Below are 20439 nucleotides of genomic sequence, written 5' to 3'. Positions count from 1 at the left end.
ACACCCAAAGCAAACCGAAGCGGTCGGATTTAATAAAAGCGTGATTCTTTCTTAGCATCTCAGCCAGGCGGAAAGAAAACAGCAGCTCAGCCTTGTTTACCCGAGTATTTAACGGCTGAGAGTATACAAAATTCTTCTAGAAGTACAATAAAAAGTGACGTCCAAATGTTTTCTTTTACCTAGGTTAAAGGTAACGATGCTCTTGGCATTTTTTGCTTGATAAATTACCGGCTTCTGTTTGTTTGTAATTATTACTTACCGTGCAATCAGCCTCGTAGCATCTCAGCCTGACATGAATTCTTAAACGGATGCTGTCTCATCTTGTACACAAAAGTTTTCACTTTGGATCCATTTCGCAATCACAGATAAGACACACAATAATAAAACACTACGAGGGGCATTGGTCGGTAATTATCGCCCCCTTGTCTTGCTTACCAGTGTTTGATGCGATGCTTGGTCTACAGCAGCTACTGAGCCAGATGTACTGGACTCAATTTCATCTAAAGCAAGCTCTATGTTTTCCTAGAGGGGACAGATGAGCGATTAGTATCAGTGAGGCTAAGATTAAAGTTAAGGCATCATTAGAGATCATGTTGTAATTAGTCTATGAATTTACAAGACGGTGCAGGGAATTCTCGGAATACATTCTTGCTCTTTATGGGGATTTTCACTGACACGACACTGTGCATAACCATGAAAAGTTGTTCAAAGCGTGGTCAATAAGGGTGGTTTTTGAGAATGTAGCACTCATTTGACAACTAACTCAACAGTTTGAATAAATAAATAATGTAATCAATGAACAATGATATTAACATAGCTTTAAAAGATACTGCAACACACCAAAAGGTAAATATAAAGAGTGTACTTATTGCAGATGGCAAGACACACGCCATTCTGTAATTATGCAAGTGTCCAAAGGCATATTCGGTTTTTGTACCGCAGTAATTATATCAAGGGAACATCTTCAAACAGAGTGCTCCGAGAATCCCCTGCACCAAATTATTCCACCAATTAGGTCTAATTAAAGGTCCATCTACAGTAGAATGGCTATCAGACGGAATAAGGAATGAGCTCTATACTTAAGGTTGTCATTAACGAAGAAACTAATGACAAGTAATTGAAGAAAGATGTCAAAGAAGCAACGAGAGGACCAGGCGAAACGGGCACTTTAAGGAGGGGAACCGCAGTGACACAAACAAAAGGCAATTGGCAAAAAATCAGGCAGACTTTGCCGAACAGAGAAAATCTGAAAAAGAACGGGTTAGGTTTCTGCGAACACCGCTGCTTGGAGAAGATGGAGCGGATGTGTATTCATTTGGGAATATAATAATAACCATATGAAGCTCTCCGTTACCTGGAATTCCTGAGTGAAAGTGAAAATGCAAAGCATGGTTTTCAAACAAATTCCCCATGACAGATATCCTACAGAGATACCGAGTCGTTGGGTTCTACATTTTCTGCAACCCTTATAGTTATAATATTGGTTTGTTTACTAAGCATTGGCAGTAGAGAGAAAACCACCATAAAAACACCCGCAATAAGGACTGCAAACTTCTATGCGGTTTGTAATGGAAGGCATGTGTATGTTTGAATGATTCTCTTTCTTTTGGCATATGGGATTAAGGGAAGGCAGCTCCAGCAGAAGAACAAGCTCCAGAAGTAACAGCATTTATACAAATATGTAAGTTATTAAATATTATACTTTTTTCTACCATAATTCCTACATAAAAAGACATATATCTTTGTAACTGTTTCTTTAACCAAGGGTTAAAGCTTCTCTTTATTTAGGATGCTGATGGATTAAATATGGTATAAATTAAATATAAGAAGATGATGAATACTTAATGGAGCCACAACAGGCTCTCCTAGAAATGGTTTACTGCTCTCTGCCTTCAAGAAAAAAAAGCCATCAGGTTATTAAGAAAACCATAAGTTAACGTCTAAAACTTTTGCTTCATAAGTTAGAAAAGAAGAGCACAAAACTAATCTGTAAATCTAAATTGTGAGCTTAATCTCAACAGACTCACATATTGCATCTCAGAGAGGAGCAACGGTGACCTTGTGCTACTGTGTACTCTTCATATACAGCATTAATGAATAAACTACGACTGTGTTAAGCCATTCTCGGGTTAGCGCGACTTCATTTGTAGCACATGGGTAGCCAACAGGGAGCTGTGAGACTGTCGTGCTATAGAACCTTAATAATACCTCCTTGTATCGCTCAAGCTCCTGAACAAAGGTTTTCTCATGGAAGAGAGACTGCAGCCTTTCCTGAGCGTAGTTGTGACACAGTTCTTCAAAGGTGGCACCCCGTCCCTGCTTGGCAAGCTCGGGGTTCTGGAACCCCGGGGTGTCCACGATCATGATGGAGCAGAGAGAGTGCTGGTTGGACTTCAGGGCTCTGTAGGAGAAAGAACACAGCATAACGCTTGAGGTCAGCCCAGTGCACGTTCTTGAGTACACCAAACACATCCATTAATTAGTAATACAGCGCGCACGCTATAAATATCTGACGGGAGGAGCGGAGGGCACTAGAAATGGTCTCGCAGACACCCTTGGGGAATTTCACCAGCTCGTTCTAATAAGAATAATGGGCATCAGCTGCTGCACATAAATTTACACCCGCCATCAACTATAATATTAACGATACAAAAAAGAAGCGAACATGTATAACCCCAAGCGCAGCCTATCCGCAAGATGAGAGTGCGGGGCTCAGCACTAAATACACTCTCCTCCTCTCCCAGCCTGTAAAAACATCAGCCAGCGTTTAAGCTGTATATATAAAGATCTGAAGCCTGGTTATGAACACGAGCCCATAAATAACTTTTACTTAGTGCCGCACCGGATTGCGATGCACTGCAGACAAAGCGCCAGCACCCTCCATTTCCCTGAATGCTGCGCAGCTATTTGGAGTAGGAAGCGGTGATGTACCGATATAACGTGAACGCCTCCTCGTCTATAGCATTACATTTCTCCGTGAGACACGTGAAGAAATGGCGGCAGTTACTCACAACTTGGCTTTTTAAAAAATGCTTTTCTACATCAGAGAGACATCAGGAGAGGCAATAGGGACTATTACCCAAAGAGGTTCATGTTGGTTAGCCGGTAGACCTACCTGTTAATCAATGAGATGAGCAGAGTGAAGAGTTCAGAGTATAAGCCAGAAGCCATGCCTTCTAGGCAATCCAACGCAGACAGCTTGGACCCTTTAGTGAAACAAATGTGAGTAATTACTATAGCAATGTTTTAATAAGCACATGACATACAGAATCTTGCTGTAATCCTGAAGAACCTTAAAAAGCAAAGATATGGGTTGTGGAAGCCGATGAGGGCTTTAGGGAAATAATCAGCACAAAGCCTGCTACTGCCTACCAATGATTCAGGTCACATATGTAAGGATAGGGGACAGAGAGTGAAAGACAACATCAGGTCATCTAACCAATATGCTAGATCTGCCACCTTTTGCCAATGGTTGTTAGCCTCTCTAATGTACAACATCTCCTTTACTTACTCACTCAAACCAAAAACACACAAGCTATAGGTAGTTTTGAATAGTTTTAGTTATAATAGAAGCTCTAAAAGTTGCCAGCTGCCCTTTAAAAGTTCCCCTTGTGTAAGTCTTTCTTAATCTTTATAACTCTATACTGCTTTAATAGTTGCAAAGGCTACCTCTGTAGGCTATCACCAAGTGGTGCAAATGTTTTGATCCATACAGAGCGCTAGCCAAGCCTGTGAACACGTATAACTCAAAGCAGATTGCAACAGAAACTTCAGCTTTTACAGCGAGCAACTAATTTACCAACATTAGGGGAGTTGACAGGAGAGTCCTTAACTTCACTGCACAATATGAAAAGCCAACCTGAACGAGCTTCCGCCGCAGGAAGAGCTTGACTGGCCTTATATGATCATTAGTTAGGTCTAGGGCTGCAACTAACGATTATTTTAATAATCGATTAGTTGGCCGATTATTTTTTCGATTAATCGATTAATCGGATAAAAAAAAAACAATATGCACATTTTTCGTTTATTTAAAAGAATTTAATGAACTGGATGTTAAAAAACAACTTAAAATTTACATTAACATTCTTATTTTGTTATGATGTAATAAAAAACAATATTTTCAAAGTACAAGAACCCAAACACAATATTTATGAAACAAAATTTGCCCCAGCACTTTGCACTTTGCACCCAGCCCTGGCACTTTGCCCCCAGCACTTTGCCCCAGCCCTGGCACTTTGCATCCAGCACTTTGCACCCAGCATTCAGCACTTTGCACCAGCACTTTGCACTTTGCACCCAGCCCTGGCACTTTGCACCCAGCACTTTGTACCCAGCACTCAGCACCCAGCACTTTGCCCCAGCCCTGGCACTTTGCATCCAGCACTTTGCACCCAGCACTTTGCACCAGCACTTTGCACTTTGCACCCAGCACTTTGTACCCAGCACTCAGCACTTTGCGCCCAGCACTTTGCCCCAGCCCTGGCACTTTGCACCCAGCACTTTGCACCCAGCCCTGGCACTTTACACCCAGCACTTTGCACCCAGCCCTGGCACTTTGCACCCAGCACTGGCACTTTGCACCCAGCACTTTGCACTGTGCCCCTGCACCCAGTCTCCAACTCTGCCCTGCACCCAGCCCTGCCCCCACATTCTGCCCTGCCCCCACACTCACACTCTGCCCTGCACCCACTCTGCCCTGCACCCACTCTGCCCTGCACCCACACTCACACCCTGCCCTGCATCCCCACCCCCACTCTGCCCTGCACCCAGTCTCCCACTCTGCCCTGCACCCACACTCACACCCTGCATCCCCACCCCCACTCTGCCCTGCACCCAGTCTCCTGCCCTGCACCCCCCACCCCCACTCTGCCCTGCACCCCCACCCCCACTCTGCCCTGCACCCACACTCACACCCTGCCCTGCATCCCCTGAAACCCCACTCCCACCCCGCCGTGGACCCCCACCCCCGCGAATCGCTCTGTGCGAATGGAGCCACTCGCACAGAGCGGTTCGCTCTGTGCGAATGGAGCCACTCGCACAGAGCGAACCGCTCTGTGCGAATGGAGCCACTCGCACAGAGCGAACCGCTCTGTGCGAGTGGAGCCACTCGCACAGAGCGAACCGCTCTGTGCGAGTGGAGCCACTCGCACAGAGCGAACCGCTCTGTGCGAGTGGAGCCACTCGCACAGAGCGAACCGCTCTGTGCGAGTGGCTCCATTCGCACAGAGCGAACCGCTCTGTGCGAGTGGCTCCATTCGCACAGAGCGATTCGCTCTGTGCGAGTGGCTCCATTCGCACAGAGCGATTCGCTCTGTGCGAGTGGCTCCATTCGCACAGAGCGATTCGCTCTGTGCGAGTGGCTCTGTGCGATCCGTGCACATAGACATGAAGAATACTTACCTCCGGAACGCGTCACATCCGTCACGTAGCTAAAAGAAGGCGGAGACTGCAGAGCGTGTAGCAGAAGCGGGGAACGCTCGCGGAGGTAAGTAAAAGGAGCCGAGTGCTCCAACAACGAATCAATCACTCGATTAATCGATAACGGAAATCGTCGACAACGATTTCCGTTATCGATTATTATCGATTTTATCGATTCGTTGTTTCAGCTCTAGTTAGGTCAGTGAGATGTCCTCAAAGTCTCCTCAACCATTATATAGGGCCAGCTGGAAAAACGTGCCAGTGTTGCCATAACGAATAGTGAAGAGACAGAGAGATAGAAATCACAACTCTCCTGACACCGCTCCCTTTAGTGAATAAGCCCCATTGTCTATAGTGCATCCTTTATAATTCCACTTTAAGGAAACTGGCTGTCTGAACCAATCCACAGCATTCAGCGACTTCACAGAGCAGAGATAACTGAACAGGAAGGCGCAATCATACAGAGCCTGCGAAAAGGCCATTAAAATGGCTTTTTCCATAGTATACACTTTTGTACTTGAACAGCTACCATGAGGGTTTTGGTTTTTTTATGTGGATACAATACAATGTAAGATTTGGGAAGATTGACACATTTTAAGAGCGGTGTGTAAGACTGCAACAATAATTAAGCATAATATGAATGCTAAGTGTGTCAATTACAATGTTAGAATGTCATGCCCTCAGCGTTCTTTAATTTTACTTTTTTTTTTTTTTTTCTTAAATTAAATATATACATTTCTCTTGAGGAAACCCAAGAGTAAGATGCTTGGAACAAGGCGCCTCGCTTGGAACATCATACTGTACCCCAATTCACCTGATGTGATATTTTTGTCCTGCCAAAGACATGGTTTGTTTGATAAAATATTACTACTGGAGAACGGCCACCATGTTTCCTCCTACGTTCAGAAGGCAAACATCATGCAATGATGTATATGAAATATGTACAGTACGTCTGGCCACAATGCATATAAAGCTTATCATGTCAAGTCGCATAAGATTTCATCTATTTATTCGCTAGCTTCTTGACCTGTACACTTTATAGATGACATTTTGCCTTCTTTATCACGAGTGTATTTTCAGCGGTCTACTTGTACCCATCATGCCTAGATTGATATAATTTCTTGTCTCAAGAAGTACTAGCTACCAGGGGTTATTTATAAAAACGGACAGTAGAAAGTAACTGAAAAGCCATGATTGCGGCTGCTGAAAATGTTATTGCTGATTACAGCCAAAGCTCTTCTAGAGTTCTCAAAAATCACTTTATTTAAGAAAGCCCCATGCAAAAAGAATGACCGTTTGTATCAGACAAAACACGTCAGATCTATAAATAAAAAAAAGGTATACAACGAAAAGCAGTACTTTTAGAAAAAAGGAAAATAAACTTTCATTACGAGCTTTGGCTTGTGACCTTTTAGTAATTAAGAATAACGTATTAACTCTTAAAAGGCCCATAGTCTTCTTACATTCTATACGTATTCTCCGTCACGTGCTGTACCTTATCTAGCATTAGAATCTGTTGCAGAACAGTTAGTTCTTGCAATTTAAAGAATTACAGTACTCCATTCTAGCAGAACACAGCGGTTTCTTTAGAGTCAGCTTTCTCAGCAGACCACTTGACATTGCTTTACACAAAGCTAGTGACTAATACGCTGAAACCTTTTCCCCCGGCGCATTACAATACGCTTTAGTATAACGGTATAAAGCTCATCATAGGTAAATGAACGGTTTATGGATGCACATACATGGCCCTGGTGCCTTGATATAATGATTTATTACCTGTGCCGTCTCCCTGGCTTCCATCGTCCAGACCTTGGCGAAAGGACGTCGACTTCTGTAGGCCGCTGGTCTTAGGTTGGTGCTTGAATATGGAGGAGGAGAGTTCTTCCAGTGAACAGCCCAGGAGGTACGCGGCTTTCTGTGCCCACTCATGCCTGGCAAACTGCTTCCTGCCAGCTGTGGGGCAAAATACAAAATCGGTGAGGGGTATGGCTTCCACAAACCTCAGTATGCAGTCTACACCTGAACCGAAATGCTGGTGAGCAACGGCAAAAGCTCTGCGTTTCTTTAATTAATAACCTAAATTACGATGCTATAAACCACATATTACCCTCGACTAATAAATCCCAGGGTTGGAATTGAACAGTTCTGGAATAATATGTACAGGTAATTCCATGGATGAATGCTTTACTGCGCAAAGGGACTCCACGTCTGATAAGCTTCTATTATATTTCAAATTTTTATGCGCCAACCTACATGTGAGATTACACGCTTTCAGCGCACCACACAAGATTTATAGGGCATGGTAGTTAAGGAACACAGGTCGTATTAACGATCAGCTTTCAAAGTCACAGAGAGGGAATCGGACTTGTCAAACGAATGCAGTCTACCGGGAGTTAAAGGAGCACAAGCCATCCAAAGACACTCACTCGCAGCACTCACACTCCAGATGGGGTGAGTTCAGAACATGGAATAGCAGGCAGTTCCTCTAAGGAATGGAAAGACCACACACACGAGAGAGAGTGAAGGAGCAAACATCATACAACTATACCAATGCAAAGAACGAATTTGTTTCTGTGCAATTTCAGAGGAGAATGGAAATGCTACGAGAGCGGGCACGGATTCCGGTGTGATGCTGTGTATGGCAGTGGGTGGCCTGGAGATGCTAAGATGAAGCAATTTTGGGCACAACGCAGGAGTAAATCAGACAACTTCTAGGCGCGAGAAAACGAAAAAAACTACTGCATGTGTGGCAATGACTCAATTAACTTATTTCACATGGCGTTCTGCACAGTCTCAGACTGAAAAGAGAAGACATGATCGACTTGGAGGGACATCAAAGAAAACGGATTTATCTTTGCTTTGAGTTTTACCTTCATCTGCTTCTGTATTGCAACGGAGCAGCATGCAACATGCAAATAAAAACAAGCCATTAGAATAAAAACACACACAAACATGAAAAAAGTCATTGTTATCTTTAGCTTGGAAAAGAATTAGGACAGGATGCAGTTACGTTACACGCTGTGCAGCGCTAGACATCGCGTGAGATTACAACAGAGAGACCAAACTCTAAGTTTCTTTTGATAGTAGATCACTATACCACATCCAATCGTGTGTAGATCACACTTTTAATGAGCTCAATGTGTATCCTAGTAAGAATGAATGATTCCTGATTACAGCCCCCCAAAATAAAATACCGTGATACTTCACCAGTTAAAAGGTGTGGATTAACCCTAAAAATAATGTTGCCTTTTTTATCCATGCAAGTTAAACGTGGGTTTAAGATAAGTCAAATATTTTAGCATGCAAACCGATATCAGTATCAACACGGCATAGACAAGGCATGCGACAAGAATAAGCATGAGAAATACAGCTAAGGCAACAACGTAAAACATGTAGCATGTGAAAAAAATTATACGGCAATAAGGCTCTATTCAGAAATGGTTTGAAATAACCTGTTGAGAAATATTTAAGGCAATAAATGCATAAATATTCATATCGATAAAGACATAGAACAAAGATGATTAACAAATGCAAGTACTTGGCATAGTTAGGTCATTTTGTGAAACCTAACTGAACTATGCACTAACCAGGGCCAGATCAGCCCTTCATACTCCTTCAGCAACTTTTATTCAAACTCGCACTTTAGTGAATAAACCCCTTTTAGTATCAGGGCACCAGTAATAAAAAAAATGGGGTAAGATACATTAACATTAATATAACAATCCTATTTAGTTATGGGTATGCGCATTGTTCTGTTATAGAATTCACCGTTTAGCTCTCTTGAATTTGAAGTGTACAAGGTCACTTCTGTGTATTTTATCAACAAGATAAAAACACTAAATATCTCTGGTATTACTGTGGAGACCAGGTCTAGTTTATTGTTAAGTGCTGAGCAATAATTGCACATGAAGCCCTTAGGGCTGGAATTAGGAGCTGCAATTATTGCTGCTGTGTGTCTATTTCTTGCTTTGCACTGCCACCTAGTGGATAAAATAAAATATTTCATTCATTGACCACACTAATTTATTTCATTCTCGCACTCCACCCAGAGGCACAGCTTGCTAAAACTGCCTCGGGTCTTACAAATAGCTCCTAATGGGAAAGAAACTGATCATGAACGGTTTCCAGTAATGAACTGGATTATGGTAAAACGCTGTGTGCTCAAATAACAATATGTAATTCACGATAAGTGATAAAAATCTGCACTGAGAAAGTTTATCCAAGTAATTTCCCTTCTCTCTTACTATCCCCCATTGCGAGAGGAGTAGAGACTTTGATTAAGCCTTGTTTCTTCAATGCCTGGTGCGAATTCATCATGCTCCATGCAATAAAATAAAGTGTTGTAGCGTCCCCCCAGCCCCCCCAGCTGAGAAATGAGAAAAGAGAAATGCACACAGGCAGGAACAAAAAAGAAGTTACCAGGAACATCTACATCTGAAACTGCAGCAAAAGGCAAGGTCATGAGTTATTCAATGTCACATTATCATCAACACTGTTAACATAATCGCATCATTAGTTCACGGTCTGATCTTATCACCAACGTTCTTAACACCTAATGATCTACTCTTGTTTTTTCCCTCCATGTCATAAAAGGTTTCTATTTTTGGAATTTTTCTTAAAATTCCCATGAGATAAGAGTTTGTGCAGTTTGTTGCACATCATACCTGGAATACAGTGTTAAACATCCAAACAGCTACAAGGCATAAAATATATTTTGCACAATTATACCAACCTTCTTCCACCTATACGGCACCCCTGTTACAGTTCATGAACCTTACCATTTTCACCAAGTATCATTGGAGTTGTAGTCCATAGGGGCTCCCCTGATCATTTTTTTTTTTTTTAAATAATGTATTCACGCTGTCTTTTTTTTCTTAAACAAGTTACCAGTTAACACTAAGCAGCCGGTTCTAAGCACCAGTCTCTGCTTAGAGGCAAGCATTGAAAACCAGAGCCAGATGCTGGTCATCGGCCGCTCACCCTACCCCTGTCACAGCCGCTACGTTTAAACGTTAACACAAGGCTTTATTGTGTAACATCATACATTTAATACACACAAGACTTTAGCCAGAACGGTGTTAACATTTTGGCCCTAGTACACTCAGTAAGTGAGTAGGGGTCATCACTAGTATGCCTAGATCTCTAATCTTTCACAATTACCTTTGGTGGCTCCAGCTGACCCCAGGTGGTAAATGGCTCCCAGTATCAGCCAAAAGGCTTTCTGCTCCTCATTGGAGATCCCAAGGATTTTCATGGCTGCCTGCAGTTTGCCAAAAAGCTGCACAGCCTTCTGCTTATCCTCGGCCTGCACCCAAAATGAAGATTGCTAGTTAGGTATTGCTTTTTGCAGATTCATAAACACAGCTATATGCCATTCATCACAGGTGTCTACAGGTAATCGCCAATAAGCACATCAACTATATCAAACATGTTCCTTCTCACAACGTGATCACATCTAGCACAAACGGGAACAATAAATAACGCGAGCCGAAGCTGTTCCACACAGAAACGGATTATATATGAATATGTTTGGTTATATGTGCTCACCTTGGGTGAAGATGTAATGCCAAACACATTATTGTCTGCCAAGTGATTGAAATGGAGCTCTGTCCTGAAATAACAGAAGAGAAGTTAGAAATCAGATCAATGTGAACAGTTAACCTTAACTCTCTGCTCCAAGAATACAGGCAAACAAATTAACAGAGTGAAAATCGGTTATATAATTAACTAAGCTTTCAAGAAAATCTCACCGATTTAGCTATACATTATACAGGACCAGCTCAGCCCTTCCGGCTGGATCTCAATGGGGTTTAACCGCCATCATGGAAAGAGAACTAAGCAAGATGAAAATGCAAACTCTTCAAAGTCTCCTTGCCCATGAAATTACACAGGGCCAGCTCAGCTATTCATAATTAATAAACCTACCAGTGTTGGCCCTTCATAATGCATAATGAAGTAAGGTAGTTAAAACCACAACTTTCATGCATACTCCCCCTTGCGAACAACCCCTATGATCCCTCCAACTCCTCTATGATTTATTGAAAAAATTCCTTTAGACCCATTTGGTAGGATGTGCCTATGAGCCATCGGAGTTATCCAGAAGGGCAAGGAGAAAAGGCATAGTCTGTGATTACACTCTGAATACAAAACACACAAGGCAGTACGCATTTTCTGTCGCTATCATTGTGTCTAATTTTAATGGGTTTTACACCGTTTCAAAAGAAGATCCATTTATATGGCCACGTGCCACTGGGCTGGCTTCTTCACTTTCACCGTTGATTAACTATAGCTCCCATGACCCTAAAGAAGGTTAAAAGGTGTCCAGAGGCTGGCCGAGATCCATTGGCCTTATGGTTGAGTAACCAACTGGGAAGCTACCTGGCAATTACATTAGCTTCGTGTCTTGCGAGTGGTGGGCCACTGTTCGGTGTTGACAGCATCTCTCCAACAGAACGCCAGATCTACCCCCATTCTAACTTGAGCAAACTCCCTTTTAGTAGTTCATTCATCTTAAGATATTACTGAAATGTAATGGTGCTCATGGAAAAGATACTGTTTCTGGAATGCCTATTTGTATAAAGGTTCTTGAGAACAGTTTGTTTAAGAAGGTAGTTGGCTAAGACCTATATTGCAAGCGGTTGGTTTACCGAAGAGCTTGGTCAGCTCCGGCCAGAAGATAGTAGAATACATTAAAAGAAGCTTCATTTTCAGGACGCCTGGCAACTCTCAGCTTCTCCAGCAGCATTGTCTAGAACATAAAGACAGGTGTAAGTGAGCACTAATTTGATAGCGTATACATAACTAATTGGGAAAGACCACAAAATATATCATATATTTAATATACTGATGATACTATAACATTTCACATTCACGTTATCACCCATTGCCCTTCTGATTGGTTCTATTATTTTACCATCACATTGCTTTCCCTTACCTGCTTGTCTCACACTGATATCATCCTGTTTAAGTAATTAATGTAACACGCAAAGTATAAATATTGCTTTTACTCCCGGGATCTTTATGCATGCGTCTGGGCAAACAAATCTCAGTGAATACTAGTAATTGTTTACAAGCTATGACGCCGGTGCGATTCCTTGCTTATCCTGAATCCATAGCATTCACTAAGTATGAAAACTATAACATTTATAAAGAATTAAAGCATAAGTGACATTAGATACGATCATTTTGGTTTTTTTCCCAGTTTAACTTTAAAAAAAAATTAAAACCCAGAACCAATCACACTGTGCCTTTTGACAAAGCAGTCAAAAGATTACAGCGTTGTAATTACCGGTCACGCACAGATCGGTACCAGAAGCCAGTGTGTTTAATGCAAAGTCATGAGATTTCAGGATTTCGTGGACCAAGTCTGGTAAGATATGCCTGGAGCTTGGAGGCTGCAGTCAGACATTCTGATGAAGTATTAAAATGGAATGGGACTTGACAGAGCATATGCTAGAATGGAGAAACACGCTTAATCTTTTTACTTTACATCATATCAGAGTGGGCTGTGTGTACATCATACAGTCCCAACCCGTAGGTTAACCGATCTCATTATACTTAGAGAGGAACTGCCACCTTTATGTTTATTACCAACAAATTCAATTCAATCATAAATAACTACTTTGGCTGTTATGGTAAATTAAAAAAGATTACCTCCAAAGAACCAAGATCTGGAGGCTGGAAGTATTATCCAAGGAATTTCCAGTCCAAAAGTCGGCTCCTTACCTTGGTTTCTCCCATTGCATACAAGTAAGGTGACTTGTAGATATTAACTTATTTCTTAAAGTATATGATTTTGAGAAAAGAACACATGCTTTTAATCATACTGAAATCCGACTAGGTCTGGGAGCAAGTATCGCAACAGAATAGGAGCTCCCTAGGAGAATAAATTTAATAGAACAATAGACGCCATATTTGTACAAAAATGCATTCGAAGTATATTGCTAGTGTTAAATTCTTACTCTTTATACCCTTCTGATATAAAAAGCTACTTACGATGTTGTGTTAATCCGCTCAGTGCTGGAGGGTAAAGAATTATCCTGTTGTACTACATACACATTTACAAAGGCTAAGGGAGATAGCCATGCTATCCATGTTTATATTCTCACTCAGTGCTTCGTGATTAATGCACACGGATATAGGAGATCCGCCATCAATCCATCTGCTCGAGGTCAGATCTACAGGTTGGCTGAGCACCACGGTCATAGTAGTTCAGAGCAATTTGTATACCAGAGGCTGCCTACCTATGTATAAGCGTTCTATACATATATATTCTATAAGGATGGAGATGTATCCCTTAGACCTCTCAGGGATCTTTAGTTGAATACATTGAACAAACAAATGCAGTGGTGATCTAATATTACATTAATAATGTTGCTTTACTTAAAACGCGTTTGGTTTTCCCAATTACCAAATCACAGATTAGCATATTTATAGGGAGAAGCTCATCTCTCACCTGTATGGAGGCAGAAGCCACCTGCCCAGCTTGGTCAAAGTCCAGTGAGATGATCTGTGAGAAGCGAGTGGCATTTCCATTCAAATTGGTGCTGCTGTTGCCAAATGCCTCCAGAATGGTATATACCGCCTGCCACTTCTCCGCTGCAGATCAATCAATGAGTTAATCAAGTGTATAAATTCAGCTGGAACACGGCACATGCATTAGACACAATAAAGAGCAGAAGAGTGGTCTATGTCATGTCAGTAGAAGTGCCTTCAAGCAGAAGTAGCAGAGGTTAACACATCCGGGTCTATTCCCGACATAAGGATATACTTGAAGACAAAGATAACGGCCGAGTAATGTTAAGGTCATACAGCAGGTAGGTTATGGGCAGAATAAATGGGACAAACATCTATTATCTGCCATGAAATTATAGTATCTTTCAATAAGGTCCTGCCAACTAGGCAGTTACCGTTGAACAGTTACATTGTTGGGGAAACGGTAGGGTGGATATAACTCATCAGGAAAATTGCAGGTGAGAATTCCAGAGAGGAACGTCTTGTGATCTCAGATACAGCTGACTCTACCTACTCCACTGGCTTTTAAAATTTGTGTTAAAAATGTTATACTAATATGTAACCCACATTCAAAAACCTATTTAAAAAGAAACAAAGTAATTAAACTTAGAACTTTAGTGCCGTATAGCCACCGCTTCACAATTTAAAAGGGGAGACCAGTGTTCTGCCGTTCTCAAAGGACTCATCATCTAATCCATATAACATAACCAACAGGAGCACGTGGGTAATACTGCAGGCTCCATAACACTTGTTAATTAAGACTAATGATTATTTACATGTATTACATGTAAGACACCATTAAGGAAGTCATTTAATATCATAAAGGGCATTTCAATGTCAGCTGTACACTGAAAGCACACACATATCCATCCCTGAACCTTAGTTATATTCAAGACACAATTCTTGCTGCTCAGAATAATCAGAACATGCACTGTATAAATTAAGAACGTGGCTTCTCCTATCAGGATCCATTTCTCACACTGCATTACCCGACAGGATCTTTCCAGTGCTCCCAGACACGGTAGCCAGATATTGGATCACATGCTGGCAGCTGGTAGTCTTTCCGCTGCCGCTGTTCCCGAGTAAGACGATGGACTGGTCCTGGCGAGTCATTAGCATATTCCAGTACGCAGCCTGCGCTACTCCATAAATGTGGGGCGAGGTGTCCTCCCTACGACAACCTTTAAACATATGCATCACCTGCAAAAGGTAACGAGATATTACATACAAGTTTAAAGGGGAACTTTCATTCGATTGCGTTGTGTGCGGGGGTCAGTTAAAAAATCTGATTGTTTTTTTATTTTTTTTATTCAACTGCCATAATAAAATCTGTTTCCTAATGGGAAATAAATCTGTGAATTATTCCAAAACTAGTGCCAGCCACCTAGTGGCTCTACTATAGTCCGTTATTCCTACCCCCCCACACACAGTTCTCCCAAATTGCTGGGAAAATGGGGTAATCTCCCAAAGGAGGGGGGTACAGGGAGATTCCCAGGCATATATTCACTATATTACAATATATGATGCACGAAACCGACACTGAATACTTTTATTTAAAAGTAATGGTTAGACAGAAAATAAATATATTAGATTTTAAAAACAATGAAATCCCCATTAGTTTCTTTGTTTTCAAGGCAAATAGAGCAGGAGCATGATGGGGATTGTAGTTCATGAGCAGCTACCCCTGAGCTACACATCCACCATCCTTGGTTTTCTCTTTAAGAGGCTGGTTCAGTGGTTTGTACAAAAAAAGCTTTTATCCAGATATGACAGCTCTGATAAAAGAGAAAGGATTATTTTATTAGGAAACACGACCGCAAACATAATTAAGAGTCAATGTACCTGCAGAATACAGCTCGAGGGGATTCTTGTAACCATGGAAACCCGAATCACATTTACTAAGGAAATGTGAAGGGAATTGACAGGCTTTGAATGACCCTGACGGTCCCGATGTATCTCACATCAGAGCAAATTTGTAATAGGAAACGGGGATTTTGAAGTCTATGTGCTGCACAAGGAGAAAGGCTAATCAACGGGCAGGGAGGCGGACGGGTTCCCACTCACATAAACCATGATGAATTCAAGACAGGTGTGTTGGCAATTAAACAGACATCCCGTTATTATTAGAAGCACTGGCCGCTTGGCTAGAAAAAATATATTTTTTGCATTATTTTTTGCCACAGAAGGTTTTTTTGGTTTTTTTTCTAAACATATACAATTTAAGTAATCCCAATCCATTAACCGTTTGACTTTAGTTTCTCTAGGTAGATAGAAGGGCACCAAATCCGTCCTTATATTTTATTTTGTGTAGTTGCCGTAGCTTTCTGCTGTGTGTGTGTATACACACACACACACACACACACACACACTCAAAAAGAGCTGAGGACATGAAGTGAAGTGAACAAAACTGAAAGAAGCAGATGCAAACCACAGGTGCCAATACCCCAAATAGTGCAACAGGTGTTTGCAGTACATTAGAGAATGTATATTTGTGAAACTGCAGAATACAATAAAAAAGTCCTACTTGTGAATAGCTGGATTTATGACAAACTCAAAGGGCTGTTAACATGGGAATAAATGAGCTTGGAATGTCCAAGCTACAGAGCTGCTGATAAGCACACCATATCCTATCAGAAAATCTCGGCTACAGAGATTCCCCACAGTGATTTTATGGAAAAAAAAAAACCAAAAAAAATAACACAAATCTCAGAAAGGAAGAATGGAGTCTGATAGTCTGCAGCAAATCTAGAGGTACACGGAGGAGTAAACAAATACCAGTCTGAACCGTACCTTCTCAGAATATATAGAGGGAGAGCTCATGGGGTTCAAGATGACCATGGATGGGCCTGCATGGGTATGAATGAGGTTCCCACCATATCTCTGCCGCAGGGTGTGCAGGACACTGGCTTCATTCAAGTACAGCAGGGAGGCCAAGTCCTCCACTCGGTCATGAGAAGGAGCATTAGCCTGGAATCAATACAAATAACAGTTCACCCAAAGAAACAAAACATATCCGCCAACAAGAAATTTAACACAAAGATCTATGAAAATGTTATGTATAATTCCCTCCTATTTAAAATAAATTTCTAATCTTATCTTTTCATTAAAAACCAAATAATGTAGTGAGATATATTTTCTTTGCCGTTAGGATAATGGCTGGACATCATGGGAGTCACTGCAGCTGGAATGTCACGGGTTCAATACCACTGGCTATAGACTACCAAATCATTTGTATCATATCACATAATTAAACCCATATATCAAAAACTAAAGAGTTTAATGTTTGGAAAGCAACTGTAAATATCTTACCTTCTCCACATCATCTTCATCCACATCCAGTAGGCTCCCATCATGTTCCAGTCGTATTTTCACCTTTCCCTCGGGCAGGCTGTCGTTATCTGTATTCAGTTTATTGGCTGCACAGTAAAAGTATGTAAAATATATCAGAGAAATGTAACAAAATATATAAGAATATGTCATCAACTAGTACACGAAAGCCGAACTGTGACCTATGAGAACTTAACGCCACTTACTACTGTAAAAAACACACGTTCTGTATTTCATCACATTTTTTATAAAATATTTTAATAAAACTACTGGGAAAGTAAATTAGTAGAATTTTCTCTTCTCTCACAGGTGAAAACAAGCTACAAACAATGGTGCGGAGAACGGAGATATGATGTCATCGCCATACTGCATTATACTGAGGCTTCTGCTCACTGCACGAGAAAGTAACTACCAGCTATACCTGTGGCACATCAGATTTATTTTTTATGGAATATTATTTGTTGGATATTACAAGTTACTGAGATGCGATTTATCTATTTCAATGCTTGGGAGCAACTCGTAGCAATAAAGCTGCGCCAGGAGTCATTTAGGATCAGTACGGGAAATAAATGGAATGCAGGGGAACAATACTCATCAACTCGGATTTAGAATGTATTGATTTTACCTTAAAAAGCCACAAAAAATGTAACTATATAGCACAGGCTTGGGTCACAGGTCAAAAACCGTGAAATGTGTCTTGAAAGCATTGCTCCCTTAAATATTATTACTACATTGATGGAAACCAATGGGCGATCATGTTTAAGTACAAAAAGACTTTAAAACACACAAGCCTTTTCTTTACTATTAGGGAGAAAAAAGTTACAAAGCGACAATAAAAACAATGAAACTGGCTGTTTATTGGCAATACAAGAAAGGGGCTTATTCACTAAAGTAGGAGAGTTTGTAGTGGAGTTGCAGTTTCAATCTGCTGACTTTATACAGAGCTGGCTCTGTATAACGTACAATGAAATACCTCACTGGCTTTGCATTATTAACCCCTTAAGGACAATGGGCGGTCCCTAAACCCATTGAAAACAATGCATTTTGAGCACGTACATGTACAGGCTTTGTCATTAAGGGGTTAAAGGCTACCTCAGCTGTTTTTACAGGAGAAAAGGAGAAATTGGCCAGAAACGGCCCTTTGTAATGCAAGCCCTGCTTTCGTGATCTCAAAGAGTTGCAAAGCTTCATGTGGTAGGGTGACATAAATCTGGTCACGGTGTATGGGCACCTTGCCAAAAAAAAAAAAAAAATTAACTAGTCTAAGAATAACGTACCAGATAAAGAAACCCAAGCGCCGTTCCACTTTTGTGTGCATGATGCGTAATATACTCAATTACATGCCACTGCATTAGATAGAACATACCTAGCGAAAAGCCATCTTTGTGGACCAGCCAGACTTTCTCGGTCTCATACCAGTTCTGTTCCGCAGAGATCTGCTCTTCAGTTTTGGCCTGCAAGGAGAAGATAACGTTCATCAAAACGGTTTGGGTGGCATTAGGCGGAATTAGTGGATGAGATTGGATTTTCAGCACCAAAACAGTCCAAGACACGCTTCCGGGATGCACTGTGCCTCAATAGGATAGTTATTTAACAGGGATGTGTTCTTAGCATACTAGAGAATGCAACTCCAGTGCTGTATATTATGATGGCGCTATATAAATAATAATCATACTAAACCAGTACTTTTAATTGTGAAAAAATACAGATCCCATAAAAGTTCAATAAAACGAATCCAAGTTTGGCGTATGTCTCCAGAAGTGAATATTTATTAATATACCCAGTATATTGTGAAGTATCATAAGATCCCATCAGTTTCAAAACTTTAGGAAAATGTTTAAAAATTTGCAAAGTAGAGATCCACAAATAATAATACTAAATAATAAAAACAGGGTTACCTGTACCATTTGGCTATTAAATTTTATTATATCTCCTATTTTTAAAAGCATTACCATGGCTGGGCAATCATAACAGCGATAGGAAAAGGGAAGTTCATTTTGTTCTGTCTTTTAATGATGGGATAAAAAAAACAATTTGTATGCCGACAAAATAAGAAAGCTTTTAAAGAGATTAAACAATTAAGCAAACAAACCCTCTGATCTATCATCTGCCAAGAAATATAAAGTTATCACACAGCAAAAAGCAAGTAAAAGCATGCCACGGCAAAACACATCAAATGTGAAAAATGAATGAAAAGGAATAAAAAACAAAACAAAATGCAGCATGGGCCATGACAGCAGCCGTTCTATAAAAAGCAATGATTGGGAATTAATACATACATTGTCAATTACAGATTGTACAGCACTGTGGAACATGATGGCGCTATACAATTCTAATATATAGGGGGGGTTAATACTATATGGAGCTGGCTTAGTAGCCTCTGCTCAACCCCCATCTCCCACGGAAGTGAATTAAATACACTACCCTTCAAAAGTTTGGGGTCACTTAGAAATGCCCTTGTTTTTGAAACAAAAGCAAATTTTGTCCATTAAAACAACATGAAATGAATCAGAAATACAGTGTAGACGTTGTTCATGTTGTAGAAGACTAATATAGCTGGAAAATGGATTTTTAATGGAATATCTTCATAGGCGTACAGAGGCCCTTCATCCCTCCCATCACGCCTGTGCTCCAGTGGTACATCGTCTTATTTAATCCAAGTTTAAGTTTGATCGATCATTAGAAAAACCTTTAGCAATAATGCAACACAACTGGAAATGCCCTTGTTTTCCATAAAAAAAACAACAAAGTGACCCCAAAACTATTGAATGGTAGTATAAATTGAACACGAGTCTGCTGTCATGAACAGGTCTTTCCAAGGCTAAAAACACACACACAAAAAAAAAAGTTTCATGAATCCAGCCAACCTGAGGCGGACAGACAGGCGAGCTCGGAAGCGGACAGACAGGCGAGCTCGGAGGCGAAGCGCATGTGTCATCGGAAGGACCCTGCGAGGCAGACTGATGGAAGGGAAGCAATTTGCCATAAGCGGTAATCTCACTGCCAGACACTTAGCGACATAAACCACTTATACGTATAATCCAAACATAGTTAAATAAGATTTAAAAGCTGCTCCGGAATCATACAAGCTATAAGAGATAATCAGCCCATATACACTACGGATGGCTGTGCCTAGGCAGTACAGCTTCTATAGGCACACTGACACAGCATGTCAGAATA

The 20439-nt window shown here is 41.0% G+C and overlaps 1 protein-coding gene across 1 annotated transcript in view; it reads right to left on the bottom strand.

Moving 5' to 3' along the window:
• MYO18A (myosin XVIIIA) overlaps positions 1 to 20439 on the bottom strand; it is a 141624-nt gene that overhangs the window by 66598 nt on the left and 54587 nt on the right. The window contains exons 4-15 of the mRNA XM_053457050.1: positions 18626 to 18713; positions 17242 to 17348; positions 16723 to 16899; positions 14922 to 15132; positions 13874 to 14016; positions 12066 to 12166; positions 10966 to 11029; positions 10579 to 10723; positions 7195 to 7371; positions 3116 to 3206; positions 2209 to 2401; positions 436 to 522 (exon numbers count right to left, since the gene is read on the bottom strand). Of these exons, the coding sequence (XP_053313025.1) occupies positions 436 to 522; positions 2209 to 2401; positions 3116 to 3206; positions 7195 to 7371; positions 10579 to 10723; positions 10966 to 11029; positions 12066 to 12166; positions 13874 to 14016; positions 14922 to 15132; positions 16723 to 16899; positions 17242 to 17348; positions 18626 to 18713 (1584 nt within the window). The remainder of the gene's footprint in view (positions 1 to 435; positions 523 to 2208; positions 2402 to 3115; positions 3207 to 7194; positions 7372 to 10578; positions 10724 to 10965; positions 11030 to 12065; positions 12167 to 13873; positions 14017 to 14921; positions 15133 to 16722; positions 16900 to 17241; positions 17349 to 18625; positions 18714 to 20439) is intronic.

Source organism: Spea bombifrons, chromosome 2 (assembly GCF_027358695.1).
Source record: "Spea bombifrons isolate aSpeBom1 chromosome 2, aSpeBom1.2.pri, whole genome shotgun sequence".
Taxonomy (NCBI): domain Eukaryota; kingdom Metazoa; phylum Chordata; class Amphibia; order Anura; family Pelobatidae; genus Spea; species Spea bombifrons.
This window is presented reverse-complemented; position numbering and strand designations above follow the sequence as displayed.